The sequence below is a fragment of the Siphateles boraxobius genome, unplaced genomic scaffold (assembly GCF_051911475.1).
Source record: "Siphateles boraxobius isolate OS27281-9 unplaced genomic scaffold, OSU_SipBor_1 26, whole genome shotgun sequence".
Taxonomy (NCBI): domain Eukaryota; kingdom Metazoa; phylum Chordata; class Actinopteri; order Cypriniformes; family Leuciscidae; genus Siphateles; species Siphateles boraxobius.
This window is the reverse complement of record NW_027508876.1, coordinates 24,195,279-24,218,383: the sequence shown is the minus strand read 5'-3', so window position 1 is coordinate 24,218,383 and position 23,105 is coordinate 24,195,279. Positions and strand designations below refer to the sequence as shown.

General features: G+C 36.6%; 2 protein-coding genes across 4 annotated transcripts in view; both read left to right on the top strand.

The window, feature by feature from the left end:
- palmdb (palmdelphin b) overlaps positions 1 to 23,105 on the top strand; it is a 38,376-nt gene that overhangs the window by 6,022 nt on the left and 9,249 nt on the right. Inside the window, exons 1-5 of one of the 3 annotated variants that reach the window (XM_077245079.1) lie at positions 5,085 to 5,462; positions 13,469 to 13,520; positions 14,548 to 14,628; positions 14,894 to 15,024; positions 16,529 to 16,643. In XM_077245079.1, coding sequence (XP_077101194.1) covers positions 13,476 to 13,520; positions 14,548 to 14,628; positions 14,894 to 15,024; positions 16,529 to 16,643 — 372 coding nt within the window. In that variant the 5' untranslated portion in view covers positions 5,085 to 5,462; positions 13,469 to 13,475. Of the gene's footprint in view, positions 1 to 5,084; positions 5,463 to 13,468; positions 13,521 to 14,547; positions 14,629 to 14,893; positions 15,025 to 16,528; positions 16,644 to 22,338; positions 22,416 to 23,105 lie in introns of those variants that run through there. The other 2 variants (XM_077245080.1, XM_077245082.1) reach the window with 2 other exon arrangements.
- Positions 16,883 to 22,922, top strand: LOC143752262 (palmdelphin-like; the record flags this gene model as incomplete). Its single annotated transcript, XM_077245404.1, has 4 exons — positions 16,883 to 16,982; positions 17,075 to 17,194; positions 18,168 to 19,097; positions 20,998 to 22,922. Coding segments are annotated over 4 exons (1,176 nt in total), but the record flags the coding sequence as incomplete, so codon positions are not given.

The window sequence follows — 23,105 nt, the reverse complement described above, 5'->3', positions numbered from 1 at the left end:
CACAACACAGCAGATCACAAAATTTAGCACACATTTGCCTATATATACATTAGGAATCACATCCGATCATCTGAAGCATTATTAGTTTAAATTCCCAAATTTGGCATAATTGAACATACATACAGTGTGCAATTTGATTAATCTGGGCACTAATGAGAATGTGATTACTGCTGGGGTGCAGAGCAATATAGAAATAATGAGCTCGGAGCTCATCAAGTTAATTACAATAAGAATTATCAAGGGGATTTGTGTAGTCTTGGAGCAAAAAGGCAACACTCCCAGAACAGTGATATTAAACTAGAAAAACTGAACTTACATTAAAAGAGGGAGCAAAGTGGTATCTAGGGACTGGGATATCATATACCTGTATCAGCACTCACTTAGAACATCATAGCAACTATTTAGCAATAATGTGCTGAAACATTCAGAACATCATCACATAACAACGCCCTGGCATCCATCCATGTTGCTAGGCAGTGTTCTGAGTGTTTTTAGAATGCTTCTATTTTGTTACTATGTTGTTCTGGTGGTTGCTATGGTGTTTGATTTTGTGATGAGGATTCGATTAGTCTACCTGGAGCAAATAGGCAACACTTCCAGAACAGCAATATTAAACGAGAAAAAAAGTGGATTTTACGGAGGGAGACAAACTGTATCTAGGGACCAGAATATCCTGGATCACCCTAAAAACCACTCAGAACACCGTAGCAATTGATGAGCAATGTGCTGAACACATTAGCAACCGCATAGCAACGCCCGGACAACCACAAACTACTATGTTGCTATGTGGTTGCTGAGAGTTTTTAAAAAATGTCAATGTTGTTAGTATGTTGTTCTGGTAGTTGCTAGGGTGCTAGATTTTGTGATGGGGATTTAAGTAGACTACATGAAGCAAATACACAACACTGCCAGAATGGCTTTTAAAGAAGGAGGTAAGCCATATGGACAAGAATATCACATTTCAACATGACAGCCACTTAGAACATCCTATAACTAGAATTGTTTTTTGCTTCTTGTAGCCATACCTGACATAATAAATGGTTACATTTGATTTTAATCTGAATTACTCTGAAATTACTTTCTCAAGTAGATTTGGTGAAGTCTTATGTTTCCGCAAATCTGCGTCCAGGGTTAAGTACGTACAAGATCCCAGTTAGTTAGATGGAGCGTGAGGCAAATCTGGTGGGATTCTAGATTCCTGACTAACTGCGTGACTATGCAGTCGCAAATAGGGGACTAGATAAAAATAGGCTACTAAAGCGGCATTATTACTCGGACTTTAAGTTGTTATATTGTCGACTGTAGGGGTATACATAACTTTTTAACAATAGCAAGCGTGTAGGCTATGCGGTGCATTGTTGAATTACTTTAGCCATAACCTCTGGTTATCTATCAGACTGATGAGTTTGTGATCGTGAGATCCGCGTAAAAGAACGGCCAGCTAGAGACTTTCAACATAGATTAGCCTACTGATGAACGAGTAAAATAAAGTTAAATAGAATAATCAAATGAATTGCTAAACTATTATTGACCAACAACCAATTGGTAATCTAACCTAAATTCGAGGTCGTGATAAAATGGAGTCAGATAAAAGCTTAAATGGAATTAATTTACTTTGCCACGCGGAAAGACAGTAACACGCTGAGACCTTCACCCGTTCTATCCATAGACATGGTTCTATCCATAGGGTTCTATCGGATACCGCCTTTGGACCCACAATCTGCGGTCGCTAAGGTATTCAGAGTACTTTTTAGAATGTTTATATGTAGTTGCTATGTTGGTGGTTGCTAGGGTTATTTACAATGGTCCATAGCTGGCTCCCTTCTTAAATGCAAGTTCATGGGAGTTGAACTGTCCAGTCATTTAGAAATGTACTGGCAACATTTCCCCTCAACAAGGTGCATGATTTGAGGTATCATCAAAGCCCGTATACGGAAAGCCTGTTCACTCCCTATTAAAGGGCCACTCCACCCATTTGCATTAAGAGGTCCATTGTTAGACAACCAGTCATACTATTGAATGGTCGTGCAACATTCTTTCATTTTCCCCTGAGACGAGAGAAATCTACTATTTACCTTTTTCACTTCCTCCTACAATGACGCAAAAATCGTCATTTGACGTCATTGTAGGAGGAAGTGTAAAAAGGGGGGATTTCTGTATAGACTACAAGCACAAATTCCCACCCTTTCAAACCCGCCCATAGGGGGTTGTGCCTAATGCGCTAACAGAGCTATCACAGATCAGTGGGTGGGACTTCACTTGCAGATACTGAAAGCAATATCAGCCATCTTGTTTATAAGCTAAGCTAACAAGCGCTGTGGATATAGGAAGTTACGACAATGACGGAAGAAACTAAACATGATATGGAATAGAGGATTTTGAAATTCTGCTGCTCGAATCCGCTGTTCGTGGCTATCTTTACGAGCCGCAATATAGTGAAGAGCAGCTGAGGCTGATGGAGGATCAGGAGGCGGCTGCCTGTCGCGGACGAGGAGCCCGGACTGGGTCGAGCTGAGGCGGGCTGCTGGTGCGTGTGCTCTCGCTGTGCGCTACGGACACAGATAGAGTCCGTCTGCTGCAGAGAATTTCAACGATTGCAATTTCTCCTGGACGAAATCTCTGAATCAGACGACCACACGGACGTTTGTGTTGTGATGTGAACCATCCTAGTTTCGCCTGACTGAACATCCAGGTATCATGCAATAATTCACCATATAGAAAGAAATACAAACGAGTAATTCACTAATGAGTTTGCCAATGTAACGGGGTTCGTTGTTGTGGGAAGGAGGCTGGAACCGGCGAACATTTGAACGTTTTAATCGTAAAATAAACAAATACAAAACAAAAGTATAAGCCAGCTGAGCTGGCCACACACAACAGAAACAAAACATAAAATCAGGCCTGTTCCTTTTGTGCTTCCGCTCCTCCGTGAGAGATATGAGACCGCTGCACAGGTGTCATTCATTATCACTCGCGTCGTCCTCTCACGTCCCTCGCCCTCGTCCTGCTCGCCACAGCCAACTAACTAGACATTTTTTGTGAAATGAATTTCAAACTCATTTGGCAGCTAGCCTTCTTGTAGACGGAAGAGTGATTTCTCTGATGTTTGCGCTGTTCTGGATTAGTGGGAGTGGCTTGCGGAGCTGTGGCTTGCGGAGCTGCATTGTGGGAGTTGTTGTCTTACATACAAATACGCCGCAAAGTTATTTTCTGTCTTTTCTCGGTCAAGAGGGCACCAAATTCAAAATTTCTTTTACATTTCGACTACATATATAACCCACTTTCAATAAAGATTAATGTTGAAATGGGTGGAGTGACCCTTTAAGCCCTATCTCCCTATTGTACCGAATTTGGTTGTAGTTCCACCAGAGTTCCACTGGGGGGGCGATCACCCTGATTACCAAATTAATGTGAGTCTATGGAGCTAGACAGCTAAATTTGTCTCTTTCACCCGATTGCCATTGAGAAATCTCAGATTTGATTGTAGTTTTTGCAAGTTCAACATGGGTTATAGGTCGAAAGTTGAATGAACGAGTACTTCTGTCCTTTCGATTTCTTACAGGTTGAGTTGTTGTTGCCCATTATTGTTCGGACTTTAAAGTCATTAGCATTCTGCTAATGAACGCTGATTGGTCAGTGAAGAACTGATTACGACCAGAGATACCGCTTGATGGCTTCCGAAGCAGGACCAGAATGTGTGTGTGTATTTTCGCCGTGGTTTTTTAAAACAACAAAACAAAAACTCTTCTAGCGCGTGTATTTACCTGTTTCAGCAGTGTTGTCGATGAAAATAAAGTGCAGAGCGCGAAAGCACCAAAGTGACTGAAGGATTGCCGTAAAGCAGTATCTCTGGTGGAACGATCTGTATGACGTCATTGACATTTTAAAAGACTTTTTAAAGCAAATGAGTGACTCATTTGAAAAATCTAACACCCAGCAATGAGTAATTTCTTTGCATCTCCTTTCGAATACAATATTCAAATTACTAGACAAAAAATTATATCCTGAGAAAAGTGGATTTTTAGGGGTATAGCTCCATTGACCTCCATTCATTCTGCACTCGTCCTGTGAGCGCCCTCATATGGAACCAGAGTGGAACTGCAAACAGTTCAGAAGCCGGAAGTTTACTGAGTGAACGTTCTCCCGATATTAGACATTCTCTGGTATCATTCAGAACTCAGCTAGAACACAATAGCAGCTATTATCAACTATGTTGTTATGCGGTTGCTAGGGTGTTTTTAGCACATTCCTAAACAACAGGGCAGCCATAGTCACACAATTGTACTATTTTTACACTACACGTCCATTTTCTCAAGCAGTGAAAAAACACCATGGAGCAAAGAGGACACAGACAATTCACTAAATTGTTTTTAAATTCTTATTACGAAATTCAAACAATACCGTTTTTGAGCTCTCAATATGGCATGACAGATCGATAACGGCAATATAAAGTGAAGCGGGAGCGAGTGCACTTGAACCGATCATCTCTCCTTTTTTTACTTCTAGTTGTTACAGCACAACATAAACATAAATGAACTTTAGAAGGTATGTTGAAAGAACCAGTACAACTTACTGAAATGTATCTTCTGATGTTCTAAGTGGTTACTAGGGTGTTGCTATGTGGTTGCTAAAGTGCTTTGAAAAATTTTCATGTAGATGCTATGTTGTTTTGGTGGTTGCTAGGGTGATATTTGTAGTGTGAAATGTCCAAGATGCGCAAATGTTTAATACCTAAACTGTTCAAAATATGTTATTACAATGCTTTTTAAAGGCATTGTTCACAAAATCTGCCTAGTTGGAACATCTGCCATGAGGGGAAACTCTGTTTTTTGAATATCACCGCTGTGACATGAAACTGAGAGGGAAATAGAGAGAAACAGATGAAATATTACCATAGCGGGGGTAGTTCACTACAACACACACTTGATAAAGTCCTAGATAAAACCAGTGTTTGTGAAACCTTTTGGCTATTTAAAAAAAAAAAACCTAATTTTGGAGAGGAGTAATTTACCAAATTGTGTGTCAGCATGTTCATGTAATGAAAACAACAGCTGATCTCTCTCTCTCTCTCTCTCTGTGTGTGTGTGTGTGTGTGTGTGTGTGTGTGTGTGTGTAGGCACATTATGCAGTTGTACGTGGGCTAACACATGGTAGAGCAGCTCGAGAGTGGAGATAGATAGAGAGAGAGAGAGAGAGAGAGAGAGAGAGAGAGAGAGAGAGAGAGAGAGTGATAGCATGACAGAAAGCGAGGGAATCGGAGAGTTAAAGAGAGAGAGAGACAGCGAGAGGGGGCAGCCTGCCAGTGAATGGTAACACAGGATCAACCCTCATCCTACAGTACCTGCACTTGAACACACACACACACACAGACACTCATTACACACTCATGCTACCATGCTGGAAGGAACAGACTGAATTCCGGTCAGTGCTTCCCAACTAAAACCATCAGCAGAAGATAACTGGTGAGCATTGCTCTCTTCCTTTTGTTTGTGATTGTGTCTAAATAGTGTCTGTTTAGTGTAATTCAGCTTGCTATTTTCCTTCTAAATGTTATTTGCTGCCTGACACTTAACAATCTGATAGTACTTCAGTTTGGTTAACTGGTTAGCTCAGTTGTGTTGTACTTGCCGGAAGGTTCTTGCTCTGTATGTTATTGTTGTGTTCAGTGTGAAAAAGAGCCGGGGGGTCCATTGATTCGTAAGCTTTTAATTCCCTTAAGCTTGCCTTTTTTTGCCCGCTGTCCTGGCTGGATGGCGGTAGGTCCGTAAAGCCTTTGTCAAATGATTTAATGGGGTCTGACTTTTAGACTGCCAGTTTGCTGTTGTGTGTCAAAGCATCAGGAGGCTTATGGCGTCATTGTGTTGGCATCAACCTAGCCGGGGACACCCTCCTCTCTCTCAACTCACCACAGAGTGACAGGAAGTCTTGTATAGTCTCGTACCTGCGAACTGTCCTCACACATGGAAAGACACAAGTGGAGAGAGTGGCTTTGCTTCTCTCTACCACCCACATATGAATCAGACTGCATGCGAATATTGTAGCACACCACTTCCATACACATATGATTTAGTCTGTCGGTATTTCATGATGAAGGTTACTTCTGAAACCTGTGTATTTCATTTGATACACAGCACTGTTGAATTTTATATTCTGATTCGTTACTAAAAGTGTTTAGGTAATTTTAATGTTCAGTCAGCTGGTTGTTATTGCAAAATAAATTCTGACAGGGTGATCAGGACCCCATCGTGAAGGCTTGCTTGATACATACTTGGTTACATACTTGTTTCACCCTTAAGTGGGTTATTTTGTAATACTGATTGGTTGATTATACATTATCCCCTTCATTATAAGGCTACTTACCAGTTTTTATAAAAAAATAATAATAATTATAATTGATGTTTGAGTTTAAATTATTTTATTGTATTAGAAGAAATAGACCACAGTGTGATACAAGAGAGATTAAAGTAGTCTGTTTTTTATATTTAGTCATAAAGTCATAGATTAGACATTTTAAAAAATTAAACATCATGAAAATGAATATCTTAAAATTATGTATCATAATGCAACTACATTTGGAATATTTAAATAAATATAATTCACATTTGTTTTAATAGTCTACTACTTTTGCCAGGATTTTTGTCTCTTTTTTGAGAGGAAATCAATTGCCAGTATTGATACATTTTACATTATACTGAAATGTTTGACAACAGAATGTTGCAATTGACCAATCAAAATGAAGTATTTCAGAGATCTGTGTAATAGTTTTTTTTATAGATAATATAATACTGTTACAAGTTTTGAAATAAGAACGGCTGTTTGAACTTTTTACAAGTGAAATTGGTGGTGTAAGGAAGTAGTTTTATATAGAGAGTTTGTGGGTTTAAACCTTGTATGATGCCTTGAGATAAACACTGATGTACTTGTGATGTTAGTGTGGGAATACTTTGTTTTTCTGTTGAATTGATGAAAATTAATGCAAATCTGAGGTTTTGTTATAAATTCTCACCTTTGGGTGTCATTACATGGAAATGCTTTTAAACAGGACTTTTTTCCACACACTTAAGGCTGCAGACCCCAAGGATTTGACTTTTAAACCATTAGAGATTAGATTAGAGACTGGAGATTATAGGTGTCTGTCTCTGGACTGAATCTGAGCGAAATCTTTCTGTCACGAGGTAGCAAGGGAGATCGGGAGATCGGGAGATCGGGAGATCGGGCCGCTATAAGAGTGTGTTTGATCGGTGTGATCATGCACCATGAAAACCTTCCATCTCTGAGCTGTGACTGTTGCTGAGAGGCGGTTTTTATATATACATTTTTTCATAGTATTTTATGGTAATACCTTAGTACTTATAACAGTAAAGAGTACACTGAATTTATTATGGTTTTTTGGACATGCACAAAACAGTACAGTGAAGATAAAGGATTTAGATGTAATTATTGCCATGAATTAAATTAATTCAGATTCATAGTATATACAGAGATCCCATGGTCATGTAAAACCTGTTAATATTATTACATTTTTATAAATTAAAAATGTTGGGTCAAAGAAATTTCTGTAGTGATATATTTTTGTAAATGGAATAAAAATATATCCTCTGTTTCTATGACTTTTTAAGATATTAGTTTTCATGACTTGTTAGTAAAATCATATTAATTCATTCATCGAAATATCTATAGTGAATATAGTTGTAATATCTTAGCTAGTGGTTTTAGTTAAACTAAAACTATACAATTTTTTTTTTAAATAAAATAAAAAAGTTAACTTATTTTATTTCAGCTATAGTTGCCTAAGGCATAATTTCTTATTTTCATTTTGTGTAACTGGATGTACTAAAATAACTAAAACTAAAATGATGGGTAACAAAACTATATAGACACATTTAATATAAAAATAAAATCTGATTTAAAATACTAATAAAACTATTGATGATAATGATATTATAACAAAAAAACAATATCTTCATAGGAATAAATTAATATTTGAAAAACAAAAACAGAAAAGCCATAAAAACATTTATCTACTCATTATAATAGCAAATATATATGTTTTTCAGTTATGCTCATCTTGAAAATATTTCACTGGCTAGAAATTGTAGAAATAATAGTACAGTCAAATTTTTTTAAATCTTAATCATCAAGTGTATAGCGTCAGTTCTGGCAGGTCACGCTAGTCAAGCTCGCATCAGCTGATCCACGTCTACCTATAGGAATACGACGCCTATCACTGTATACATATATAAGCTCCTTCAGTATTATCAGCAGCTATCGCGTTCTCAGGAGCAGATTGCACTCCTCCATCCCCAGCTCCTCCTCTTGTGCAGTCAGGATTTGGCATTCTGATTCCCCTTAAATCAAAATAAATTCTCGAATTATGTTGTACTTTAAAATCGTGAATTAATGATATCTGCAATACATTCATGTTGGTTCTGTTCTGTTTACCCTAAGGGGGGTTATTGCTGCTCTCCCTGCTATTATTCATGCTAGGCTGCATGGATGCTCAGGGAGTTCTTGCCGAGAACAGAACCATACCGCCAATCCAAACTGTATGCTAATTGTCAATAGTATTTGACGATAGTGGTCCTGACGGAACTGTTATTATTATAGAAAATCAAAAGGTGGGAACTCCATATATATGATATCATCAACGCATAAGTATTGCTATGTGATACTATCACTGTACCATGCTGCCACCACAGTATTTTTTAGGTACCTGCTTGTGAGTCATGCAATCAGAGAGATGGAAATAGAAGTTGAGTGGAAGAAAGAGAGCAGTTGGCATGGTTTGGAGGAGGAGAGGGGTGTATGTCTTAACAGCTGATGGATCTCAGAAATCAAGAGAGGTCGAGGGCCAGCGTTTGCCTGACAGTCCAGAACTGACAGTCCGGCTGTGAGACGAACACTATTTTCTGCTGTAGTACCCGTCTGAAGCCTGGCAGTGAGAACCAGCGTGGGCAGGACTAACTAGCATGACCTTCTCCTGTTTGTCGCCACATTGGGCGTCCTAATTCCCTCACTGAACCCTGCCAGGCTGCTGTAATCTGAGCTGACTGGGGGGAATGATAATGCATCGGAATTCTGGATGCAGGCATTAGATTTTTGTGCTTCGGAACATTAAACTGGGAGACAATTATATGCAGCAGCTTGTGTGGGTGTATGTGAGTCTGTGTATAATATCCTCCCACTCTCGGGGTAATTTTTAGCTGGGGAATAATTTATTCCGATTTGTTGCATAAATTAGCTCTATTGTGTGAGCATCTTTCAAACACTGCACTTGCAAAATTGAAGAAATGCAAAAAGAATGTTGTAGCTTTCATTAAAAATCGGGGGGGTGGGGGGGGGGCTGGGGGGGGGGGGGGGGGGGGGGGAGAGACATTATAAACCACAAAGTATTTCATGCTGTTATTGTGCTTGGCTGGCGAGGTATTTTTAGAGCGAGGACAGAGAAAGAGGTCAGATTAAACACAGGTGAACTTCTTCTGAGGTGAGGAGCAGTTTCCTGACCTGCCCTGTATAACTACAATACTACAACTAACCTGACTGTGAGCTCATTACTTTACCATGAATGAAACTAAGGCTTTCATCATGTAAATTAAGCAAGCTGTAGACCTCTTCTTTGACAGTTTATGTGTCCATCACCCTGTTTTTATGCTCATTTTGAAGTATTTAAAAATACTTCAATATAATACAAATACTTTTATACAAATACTTTTATATAATAAAAAATGATTTTTATTATATAAAAAAAGTATTTACGCTTGAGGTGGTTTTTGACTTGTGCATAAAAGAGTTAATACAATTAATGGGAGATGGAAATGCATTTGCCTAATAAATTCTGCCGTAGCGTACATTAAACCCACGTGTCTAATCGGCTGTTTTCGCTGATGGTGTTTTATTTACTGTTGGTTACTAGGTTACCAATACCACCGTCATCCGCTCAAACGACTTGATGGAAACGCACCTAATTCGCATTTGTTTGAATTTTTTTTTTGTTGCTAACTTTGAAAAGATTCCCTTTATGTTTGGATGGAAACCCAGCTTATAATGGATCTTACATTTGATCTTAATAATGAATAGTTCAGCCTTGAAACTCTATTCACATTCTGATTGGTTGTTTCAATGTAACTTCCACAGCCAATCGATTTCACATATTCATTAGCCTTTATAACCACGATGCATCCAAAACCAATACACTAAGTCTGCCTGCTATGCAAATTCTTATTTTAGCCCTTTAGCCCTCCTCCTCCCCAGCACCACCTGCCTAGACAAAGAGAGTAAAAAAAGACAGTATGCCTTTTATTTTATTATAAAATTGTAATTTTTAGCCATTCGCTGTATCTGTTAGCTTTGATGCCATCTATGATTGTGTACTCCTGAAAGTTGACAATCAAATTTTCAATTTTAGACTAACTTAAAATATTAATTCTAGAATGTTTATTTTACTTGTTTATTTAATAATTCCCATTCTTCAATTTGTTATTTAGAGCTTTGATTAGTTAGCCTAATAATAAGGTTAAATTAGTTGGTGTGTCCTAACATTTAATTAGTAGTGTGATTTTTGTCGTTGTTCTTGTCCAGAAAAACACTATTTACCATGGTACTATGTCCAAAATACCATGCAGAGTATTTGTTAGTAAAAGCAGAAAGCAGTTGCTGTATATACTTTATTTATTGTTTGTTTAAAAAAGAATCTCTTTTTTTAGTGCATTAATTGACTGTCTGTTTGGCTAAGCTTTAAGCCAAAATATTTATTTAGTTCTAAGCACCAATTAATTCTAATGCTTATTTTTTTCTAAGTGCAGAAAGGGTATGTGAGGACAGGCACGTCTCTGATTCCACATCCTAACTAAACAAACCTGATGCACTAATATCTGTAAATGCATCTCTCTCTGCCATACTGCTTAAATTGCATCTTAAATCAGTGAGGCATCTTGTTAAGCGGTGAGACATTTAAAGGCATGATGGGTCAGTGGTGTCATCAGGGGAAATGCCATTTTTCTTTGTGAGTTCTCGGTTCCTTTGAGAATCTGCAGGTAAACTGACTTCATGTGTTAAGGTCACTAACTGAATTTAGATCAAAAAACTAAATAGTGTTTGTTTGCTTTATTGTAGATCTATTTGTTAGATAGCACAAGGGTGTCAGTAATGTCACCAGGCAGAGAGGATGGGTGCAATCTGAGCAGGAATTACACTTAGTGCAGGATGTTAGTCACATTGATGTCAGATGGATCCTCATCTGAGAGACAACACATCTTCATGACTGTTTGTTTTTAAGAAAAGAACAAGCCTGACATTTTAAACCAAAGGCCACATGTGACACCGCTTAGCACACTCTGTCCATGTCGCAATGGGCTTTCTACTGTTTGAACTCTTCACCTGTCAGATGGAGCATAGGTCACACTACAACCATGGAGAGAGGGGCATAACCAGGAAATATAGCTTTTTTTCAAGTTTGTAAAGGATTTGGCCCCATGAAATGTACAATTGTGACTTTTAGCCCATATCTGTTAGCTTTGAAGCCAGCCATATATGCTAATGTGCTCCTAAAAGTTGAAAATCAACTTTTCAATTTTAGAAAAACTAAAAATATCTAGTATCTACTATAGAATTATTATATTTTATTTTATTACTACTTCCTATAAATGTATTTGTTGTTTTACAGCTTTCATTACTTTCATTACAATACTAAATTGTATTTTGAAAAAATTAAAAATAAAATGGAAAAAACTCGCCTAATAATGAATATTTCAATATGCCTCACCAAAAAGTGCTGTTTCAATAGGAAATATGTTAACATAGGGAAAAAAAACTTTTGGGGGTGAAATTTTTAGCAGATCACAGGGCCTCAGAGGGCTCTGTCATTCATGTGCGTTTCATAACCACATGTCGTTATCTGAATGCCATTTAACCTTGCAGTCCACCTGTGACAACACAGTGTATTGCTGGTCATGTGTTTATTTCTGTACAAAGGGGATGAGGTCTGTCTTCAGTGGGCTATTCTTAACCCAACAACTTTGCTTTGCAAGTCCAAACATCTGAGAAATGGCCTTGAATGAAATTCAAGATACATGACATCAATAATGTACCGAACAAATACAAAGCAGATATTGACAGAAATGGTTTGTCTCACTGTGCTCAGCTCCATCTCTTGATAAATAAACTCAGCACTTGCTTTTCATGCACCAGAGATTATATCAAGCTGAAATTACTTTGTCCTTTTCCATTTTATTGTGCAGAGAAACATTTGGCAATAGGGAAACCTAATGTTCGGAAACAATAGTTGTGTTTGCTAATTTAAATAATTATAATCTGTTTAATAAATGTAAATATGCAAATATTCTATTATTAATTAAAGATCTATTATTAATCATTCTAGTACCTTATATGATTTTTTAAAAATATTATAATTTTTTAATTATATTTAATTTTATAATATTCTTTAATTAAAATAATTTTTAATAATTTTTAAATAATAATAACAATTATTATTATTAAAATAATAAAAAGTAATGTTATTTTAGGAGGGCTCTTTTGATCATATAGTGAATACAAGAATATCCTAGTGGTCTTATCACATGTTCAAAAAGACTCCCAAGACAACCATAGCAATGCCGTAGCAACACCCTGGCAACCACCTATAACACTTTAGCATCATAGCGGCTACATCTGCACACACAAGTACCATTTTCTTCAGGAAATGTAACATTTATTTAGCAGTTTCTTTTGATGGCACTATTTTTATTATTATTTGGTGCAGCAATTACACAGTCTACTTTTAATATATATTTTTACATACTACATCATCAGAAGTCACACTTATCACAACCTCTTCTGTTAAGTGGAAGCTAAATGACCCCAGGTTGTAGCGCAATAATGTCAGGCTATTTATCTATTATTTATTGACATGAGACATTATGTTACTCTATCCCATGGGCAAAGCACTCCATGTGGAGATATGTGACGCATGAAGTGTCAAAGAGTGACATGCTAGCTATGGCAGTTATGGTTAGCTAGCACATCATGGATAGCAACAACCGACGCGCACACACACACACACACACACACACACACACACACACACACACACACACACACACACACACACACACACACACACACACACACACACACTTTTGTACTTTCTTTCATCTTTTTATGTGCTCATTCATCCTAGAGAGATAGATAGATAGGCAGAGAGATAGTGGGTGAAAGAGCCCCCAACAACTCTTCCTTCCTTTCCTCCAGCTTTGACGCCCACCATCAAGTCTCCCCCTACCAAAACTTCTCTCATGCCAACCCACATGTGCCAATCACAGCTTGTTACCAACCTGTTCTTAGTCTTCTTCTTGTTAGTGAGAATAGGTTGTTTATCTCTCTCTCTCTCTCTCTCTCTCTCTCTCTCTCTCTCTCTCTCTCTCTCTCTCTCTCTCTCTCTCTCTCTCTCTCTCTATCTCTCTCTCTGTGTCAGGAGCATAATGGAGGAAGAAACCCTGCTGCGAGAGAGACTGCAGGCTATAACAGTGAGTATCAGGCTATTCTTTTTGGTTTTGTGTAACAGAGAATCAAGGTTTTATATTGCCAAGTGAAATATTATCACTTTATATATTGTTATTTGGCTTTGGTATCAAGTTGGTAATCACAAAACCTTTATAGGTGTTTGAAACGTGTATATAACAGATGAATTTTTCTCCGTTGTGTCTGGTAAGAAGGTGAGAGTTTTTAGTGTGTCATTTAAATAAAAGCACTGGTCCCAGCATTATAGTCTTAATACCTTTGTGGCCTTGATGATGAACCACGCAGACATTAACTTTTTTCCTCAACTTGCCAGCCACCAGCAGCATTTTTGATAATTTGCTCAATTTCCCCCCCAGAATTTTTGTATGAATATCTGAACATGCAATATATCAAAATAAAGAACAGAGTCTCTTCTTTTCAGCAAAGTTTTATTCTAGCTTTTTGAACTAGCTTTGTGAGTAAGTTTAATTTAAAAAAGCAACATTTTGAACTTAAAGGTATTATAGGTAGAAAAATCCAGAAAAATACTTTTTGTCCAAATTTGTTTAAACTGTCTTTATATATCAATGCATGATTAAAATGTAAGTACTCTGGAAAAGAAATTATAAAAATCGAGTGTCTGTAGTCCTCTCAGGACTGCAATAAACACAGCTCATTATTCCATTCGGGGACGAAAGAAATGATTGGCTGGGGCGACTGTCACTCTCCCTCAAACTAAAGTGTGTTAGTTTCTGTCAGTATATGAATCAAAGACCATTCAGAGCATATATGGAGATATCTGTCCATGTGTTATTTCTGTCCACACACAGCCTTTGAGCTGTTCATTTTATATATGAAGTCATAGTTAATTAGAGAGTTAAAAATAATGCTGCAAAGTCTCCCTCTCAAAAAGACTATATTAGTTCTCTCCCTATGCATGCTGGTGTTAATAGCAAGACGTGAAACAACAAAAGAGTATGGGGTCAAGGTGAAACTGAAAAAGGTTTAGGATCTTATTTTACTTTACATAGTATGACTCTGTTTTCTCATCAGGACAAAAGAAAAATTCGAGAGGAGATAGAAAAGAAACGAAGGAACACTGAAGAAGAGAAATTAAAGCTACAATATCTAAAGGTATGTGTTATGTATGTAATTTTATATATATTGTAAATTAAATATTAAAACATATTCCAGTATTAATAAACAAATATATTAATAGAATAATAAGAACCAAAAGATGAATCATTCAATTAATTATGTCAAATGATCATTATATTAATGCAATAGATTGTGTTTGCATTTTGTGATTTTATTTTATTAAATTACAACACTGTAATGTAAAGAAAAAAAGTCAATTATCTCGATACAACATGCTGTGTTGCTTTCTTTGCACAAACAGAAAAAAACTCTACGAGAACAATGGCTGATGGATGGATTGAGCACCCAGAGCGAAGAGGAGCAAGAATCTGTGAAGGCCCAGACTGAAGATTTCCAACAAAAGACTAAACTCCTGCAGAGCAATATCGACAGGTACTCTCTACAAATAAAAAGTGAAAAAAAGTTTGTTCTCTATCACTAATGGTTTGCAAGGTTCTCGACTTCCTGACTGTGAGAAGCAATTGGATTATTCTTGTTTAACCACTGTGATGGGCTTTCAGTGTTAGCCAAGGTTCAGACAGATAGACCTCACTCACAGTCTTACATAAACTGTCTTACACAACCCACCTTGGCAGTGAGAGCCTGTTTAAAGCTTACGACAAGCTTTGTCTGGAAAAAGAATAAAAAAATCATTATGCAGAAGGTCATACCTGGCGCAGGAAGCATGACTAACAGAACAAAAGGACAAAATAACTGAGGAAAAATCTTTTTCAGAGATAGAAAATGAACCACTCTCTAGTTACCATAAGCTGTCATACAGTATATCTGTGAAACACTCTCTGTCTGGTTCCTCCATGTGGAGCTTTATTAAGATGGAATGGAAGTTTGCTTTCAAGAAGTTGTTAAGGTTGATTTAAAGGACTCCAATCTCCAAAGAGCTTTCTCAAATAGACTCTTCAATATGATGGCTGGAGTTTAAACCAGTTGGATTAAGAGGAAAAAAAAAGCAATCGGATGAAAATCTCCACAATCACAGGACAGAGGTGGCTTGTCATTTCCCATTAAGTTATCTTGGCGTATAGGTTCATGACCCCACTCAGAACATAAATGAGAGTATACATTCTGAAACTAAAAACTCATTTCTCTGCACATGATCGAACAATTCCGAAACATTACACAAGGAGGAGCCATTATATAGAGTGATTTTCATGAAATCAGGTTAATTCAAATAGGACTAAAACAACGTGGAACCAAACTTTTATGACTTTCTTTTTTCTGTGAAACACAAAAGAAGAACAATGTTTTTTAGGTGTTCTGTCCATACAATGAAAGTAGGTGGTATTCAGTCCTTTGGACCTCTTTGACTTTCATTGTATGGACAAAACATTTTCTTATTATCTTCTTTTGTGTTCTACAGAACAAATAAAGTCAGATTTGGATCGATATGAAGGTGATGAAATCATGACACAATTTTCATTTTTGGGTGAACCACGCATTTAAGTAAAAACATTATGTTGCATTATTTCAACGACATATAACTTAATTGAAAAATAAGCTAAATTATATAAGTAAGTGAAGTACCTTTATTTATATAGCACCTTTTAAAAACAGTTTACAAAGTGCTTTACAGATCATTAATACATGTGTGCATTCACAGAAAAGAAAGACATACATACACACACACATAATAGAAATAAGATTTTAAAGCAACATACAACAATATAATAAATCAAAGAAAGACCCTAGTGAACAAATGTGTTTCGAGAGACTTGCATAGTGAGTCGATTGCTCGTAGTTTGTCAAGAGGAGTTCCATAGCTTGGGACCGAAATGACTAAAGGCTGACTCACCCATTTTTAGCTGTGTTTTTGACCTGATTACTGGCTTTTAGTGATAGAGAGTCAAAATATGTAGCAATATTTCCTGCATCTTTGCAGAATAGAGCTGGAGATTGCGGCTCTGGAGACGCAAGAGCTGGAGATTTCTGCAAAAGAAGAGATTCTTCTGAAACAACTGAAGGAGGTGGAGAAAACTCCAGAGGACATCATAAAGGTATTGCTTGTGTAATCACTTTAACAGGCCTGGAGACTCCTTACCGCTTATTACAACACCGAGCCCCTTAAATTGGATCCGCTTTTGAGTTGGGAACAAGGGAAATCACTACAATGCAACATTCTGTGAAGATTCCCCTCGGTTTCAAATTGACGTCAGGATAAAATAGTTTGATGCCAGTTGGTGCTGTGAGAAAAGGATCTGTTTGCGTGATACGTGACCTCATGTGATTTGTGTGAAACTTGGTTTTGTTTTATATCTTCTTCAATCAAATCCGGTTTTGGTACTGCGCAAACTACTGTATTTCCCCACAGGAAGTAAACGCAAATATCCTCCAAGGTAAAGAAATTTCTTCTTTTTCCTGTATTGCTATTTGTACAGCATTTTTCCCTTGACACTTCCTCAACAGACCTTTATGTTGCTTCCTACAGAGCCAGTCCAATACATCTACACTGCTATACCTGATGTCCCGAAGAGCTATACTCCCACAACTAGGAGGAGAAGTGTCACACCAGGGAAACACGAAACTGACGAAGAGCAGGAGAAAAAAGGTACAACGCATGGCAACTATTTGCTAATATAATCAGCACAAACATGTTAGGATTTCCTGAATATTTTGTTTAGACAGTGCAAACATTTCATCAAACTGTCCACTTCTGTAATTATAGCAATTCAAGGTGCATACAGTAAATGCTGTCTTTCATTTTTCATTTTCAAACATGAAATAGATGGTTTCCATGACTGTAATTATGGGCATGACATAGAATTATGAAATCAAGTTATCACCATCTGAACACTGAACAGGATATTGTAACTAGATACAGATTGCAAGATCACTTTTTTTTTAAAGCAATAAGCCTAAAGAGGTCATGTGTAAATGTGTTTTTACCACAGTAAAGGGGTATTTTCAAGCATATTAATTATAATAAATAGAATAATTCTTCCACCAAATACACTACCATTCAAAGTTTTGGTGTCAGTAAGGATGCATTCATAAAGAAGCCTGAAACAATTTATCAAGGTTTTCTCAAAAATGTTAATCAGCACAACTGTTTTCAACATTTATAATAATAAGAAATGTGTCTAAAGCAGCAAATCAGAATATCAGAGAAAGATCATGTGACACTGGAGACTAGAGTAATGATGATGCAAATTCAGCTTTGCCATCACAGGATTACATTTTATTTTAAAATATTACATTATAAAATATTCTATATTAAAATAGAAAATTATTATTTTAAATTGTTATCACAATATTGCTGTTTTTACTGTATTTTTATCAAATAAATGCAGAGACTTCTTTCAAAAACATTTGAAAAAATCTTAAAAAAACATTAACAATCTTACCGATCACAAACTTTTGAATGGTAATGCATTTTAAATCTTTTGTGTTTTAAATATATTTAAGTCTGTTTTTTTGCAAAATAATTTTTTTATATACATTCTTGTTTTCGTTTTTTTTTTTTTTGAATCTCATGATTTGATTCGAGGTGGTTTGTGTTTAACACTTTTCTTTCCTTTCAGCTACATACACCATGAAGATCAGTGTGGAAAAAGATCTCCGCACCGGTGAGAGTCACATCCTCTCCACGACCTCCATCGCACCTCTGGATCTCCAACATCAAGGCATCAAACTCTTTGAAGATGGGCGGAAATCTGTCTTCGCCTTGCCACCTGATGGCCAGGACTCCCAGAATGACATGAATGAGATGAGCCATCTTGAAGTAGAGGAACTTCTGATGAAAGCCTCGGAGAAGAAAGTCACATCAGATGTAGAATACCACGAACCTGTGTTTTCAAGCCCATTCAGTCGACCTACAACCCCTCAGAGGACAGAAAGAGGTTACATCAGTCTTCATGGCCTTCAGATGCCCAACAAGAACCAGAGTCCTTTTCAGGCTGAGAAAGTTACCAAACAAGAAGCTCTTTACATTCCAACCACTAAAACCAAACAGTATTTGGAAACCAACCAACCAGCTCAAAATGGACCATATGCTGACAATGAATACAGTGACATAACCAGGAACAGCCCAGGATCTTCTCCCATACAGGAGTGTGAGGAACAGCTTCGGATAACTCCAACAGCAGACTCCGGGCTGGGATTCGGACGCTATTCCCCTCTGAATCCAAAGGAAGACTCTAGTCTCAACTTTGTGAGCTTACTCCCACCCGAGCTGGAATCTGGTGAACCGGTTACCATGATCTTCATGGGTTATCAGAATGCTGAATCTGATGAGGAAGATGAAGGAATCCAGGCTGAACTGGTAGTTATTGGTGATGATGATGATGATGATGATGAAGCTCTTTTGTCGTACCACCCTCTGGGCTACCACAGCAAGATCTTCAAACCCAACAGTGTAGTGTACCGCTCTGAGATCAGGCCTGGTGCCATCAGAACCTCCGGCCCTGGAAGACACGCGTTTGGAAATGAAACTGAAGACCCGATAGCCACAGGTAACATTCCAAGATTGAGGAGACACTTTGGTTTCCAATAACATTTCTTAGTTCCTTGCATGTGTTTGATATGTAAATGTACTTTACAATAAGGTTTCATATGTTAACATAATTTAAAGGGAGAGTTCATCATTTAAGGCCCGTTCACACCAAGAACGATAATATTAGCATCCACAGAAACGCACAATATTGTTGTGCACTTATTTCATAGCTGCCCGCTTTAATTGCTCAAGCTCTTTAAAGCAGAAAGGATTCTGATTGGCTGTTAATGTCTTTATTGTTTATCAGCTGGAAAAAAAATCGTTCTAAAAAGTGATTGGACTCCACTATTCTCATAGTTATCATTATTATTATAGTTATCGTCCTCGGTGTGAATGGGCCTTTGTTTACTCAAAAGAAGATATTTTAGGAAATGTCTTGACAATGGAAGTCAGTGGACTCCAATGTTGTTTGGTTCTTTTAAATATCTTCTATTGTGTTTGACAGAAAAAAGAAAGTCATACAGGTTTAGAACAACATAAGGTTGAGTAAAAGGATGAGAGAATATTACGTTTTGAGTGAACTATTCCTTTTAATGCATCAGTTATCATGAACATCCACTTTTATAGCATTTATTAATCTCAGTTAATTTTAATTTCTACATATGCCAATATGTTTTAAGTATATAAATATAAATGAACGTTAGTAAATGTTTTAAGAATAAACAGAAGCTAACAATAAAATATGTACACATTCACATTAACCTAGATTAATAATTTATTTTAAACAGTTTAGTTTAGTTCATGATACCTAATGTTTTAACTGATGTCAAACCTTACTGTAACTTTAAGAATGCAAAGAAATATCCGGCAGCAAGACTACTAAAAATACTAGACTTGTATATTTATAATGAACTAAAATATGCTGCATTGTGTTTGGAGCATCTACACAAATAGTAATAATATTATATAATAATAATAATAATATTAAATAACACAAATGCATGGCGTGCATGAAATGAAACTTATTGTTTGTCTTATAACAACTGTCTTGTTTTTATATGAATAATAAAATAAATTCTGCTTTGACATTAACTTGCTGTTGTCATACTTTTTTTTGGGACATTTTGGAGTAATGTAACAAGATTTCTAATCAGACTTTAGTGGCTTGGGATTTAAAAGACAAAACTTTCCTTACAAAAATGTACCATGGTAAACAGTTGATGACAAAAAACAAACAAGCAAACAAATAAGCGATTGTTCAAAAATCTGGTACCGTTAAGAAATCACTGACACTGTCAAAAATAATTAAAATACAACAAAATCCCATATTCATTTATTGTAGTAACAATTTCTGTGGCGGAGACTATGGTTGCCATGGTGAATGTGTGCAATAGCTGATAAAACATAATGGCTTTTAGATATCTTTAAGACATGTTATTCATTTCTTTATTTTGTGTCATTATAGGTTCAGCCGTTTCCGACAACTAATGTGTGAATTAGCATAGTTTTTTTTTCTGCTCCAGAGTAATGCACCGTTCCCGTCCATCAGCTATAATTGAACACTTTGCCCTTGGTTGCTTTTAAGACATTGTGTCTGTTCAAAAGGTCTTTCATAACATCTGCTAAAGAGAGAGTTATGTAATAATCCTTGGCTTGCGTTACGTAAGGTGCAAAATGAATGCTAAAATCTGCGATGTTTGGCATTCATTGTGTTTCTCATCCCCTCATTTTGGCTCGCCAGTGCAGGTGTTAACTGCAATCCCATCATCCTCTCTAATGACAGATCGCAGACAAATCCATTGATTGATTGGATTGTACTGGATTTTGATTGGGGTTGAAACTAACTAACTATCTAACCGCCTGCATGCAGAATATCCAGATGTGGTTGAACTGAAATATTCTTACTGTCTTCTCCACAGCGCTGCCAATGAAATGTCTCAGCTGAGAAATACATGTAAGCTCTTCAAAGCAAGATTACAATGTCGGCAGCTCGTATTTGCTGATGAGGATTGGAAAGGACTGAGAGACTGATTTAAAAAACAAAAAAAATGATGATGACATGAATCATATTTGAGTGCCATTATGATGTACATAATGTTTTTCAGTTGACTGTTATGTAATTTTATGTTGCTTTTTGGTAAAGTTTTATTCTGTTTTGTTTTTTATCAAAGTGATGTAGATAATATATTTTTTTTGGTAACACTTTACAATAAGGTCTCATTGGTTAACATTAGTAAATGTATTAACTAACATGAACTAACAATGAGCAATATTTGTTACCGTATTTATTAATATTTGACAAATACAACTTTAGATTTTAATCATGTATTAGTAAATGTTGAAATGGACATTAACTAAGATTAATAAATGCTGAAGAAGTCTTGTTCCTTCAACTAAAATAGATAGGCTAACTAATGTTATTTATAACTAATGTTATGAAACCTTATTGTAAAGTGTTAAAAAAATGTTCTGTCCCCTCCCAAAACCTCCATTTGCAGGGGCAAAGTTTTATGTAAGGTGACTTAATTTAATGTATTATAAATAATATTACATTTAACAAACTGAGTTGTATATTGCCAACATTCACACTCCAAATGTTATTTTCCTAATCAGCACTTCTGTCATATTTTCCAGCAAAAAAACATCCTTAAAATAATATAAATTTACTTACATTTTTTAATTTACCAAAATTGCTAAATATATTAAAAACTTTTGGCCAGGATTTTTTTTTTGGTTAACCATAAATCTAAATAAATAAATTAGTGAGTTGCAGAGCAAGAAAAAGCGCACAAATAATATCTAGTGGGGGTTAAAAAAAACCTGAATCAAATTCTATATATTCTCTGAAAACAAGTTTTAAAGTTACGCATTTAGTGAATTTGTAGATTTATCCTGCTTTGATATTTTTACAATAAAACAAGACAAAATACGGATTAAGAAAATTATCTTTGGCAGTCTAATGTTTACATGACACACATCAAAATGAAAATCAGTGACAAGTGTTTAAACACATTAAACTAAGTCGCTTGATCTTAAACTTTGTCACTGCATCAGTGCAAAGAGCAAGAAGATAGTAATGAACCATATTAAGATATATTCTCTAAAGATGAATTCCATGAAACCTTGAGAATATGCTTGATTGACAGAAAGCTTTTAAGAAATTCCTTGTGAGACTGAGTGCGTGTGTGTCGGAACGGCTGAGGCTGCTCAGCTATTGGCTGTTTCTGGCACATTCAGAGTAAGTCACAGTCTCTGTGGTTACAGAGAAGCAGAGCTTCAGCCAAGACAGAATCGCTGAGCACGTTCCCTCTCCTCCGTCTGCTCATATCACAACAAGGTAGGACACAGAGAACTTTAGAAATGGTCAGACTTCTACTAAATGAAGATATATGGGGTGAATGAACTTGTTTAGGTGTCATGCTGTTGGTTTTATATGTAGTTTGTGCTGGATTGCAGTTCTACATTTTTCAGTGGTGCTGTAAAGATTGTGATATTGTGCTGTAAAGATGCTCTGATAAACAGATGCTGAACTCATTGGGTTTGTGCTAATGTGGTCTAAATAGACTTGTTTTGGTGCAAACAAGTGTGTGAGAGTGTGTACGCTTGCATGGGGTGATAGGTTTCTATCTGCTTTCCCGATTGAAACAGTTACTGTATTTTATGTCAAACTTAATATTGTTGCATCATAAATGTGAGAAGTGAGATTGCATTGATACTTGATAATATGTATATTGTTACATTTTTGTAATCTGGCTTTAGTGACATCCATGATGTGCATCTTTAAAGCATTATGAATTAAAAATGTCAGTCATATCAATAAAACTCATTATTTTGACCTTCAAAATTCATCAACGTCCTCTCTAATTTAAACCTGAAGCGTGAAGATTGAACAACATGAAGAACAGAAGCTGTGAAAGTTTAATTGGTCCCAGGCTGCTTGTACAAACCTCGAGCACTTCAGAAAACGTGGAATACGAGATCTGAGATGTTGTCAGACGGCATCAGCACTGGGCTTCTCAGCTGAATG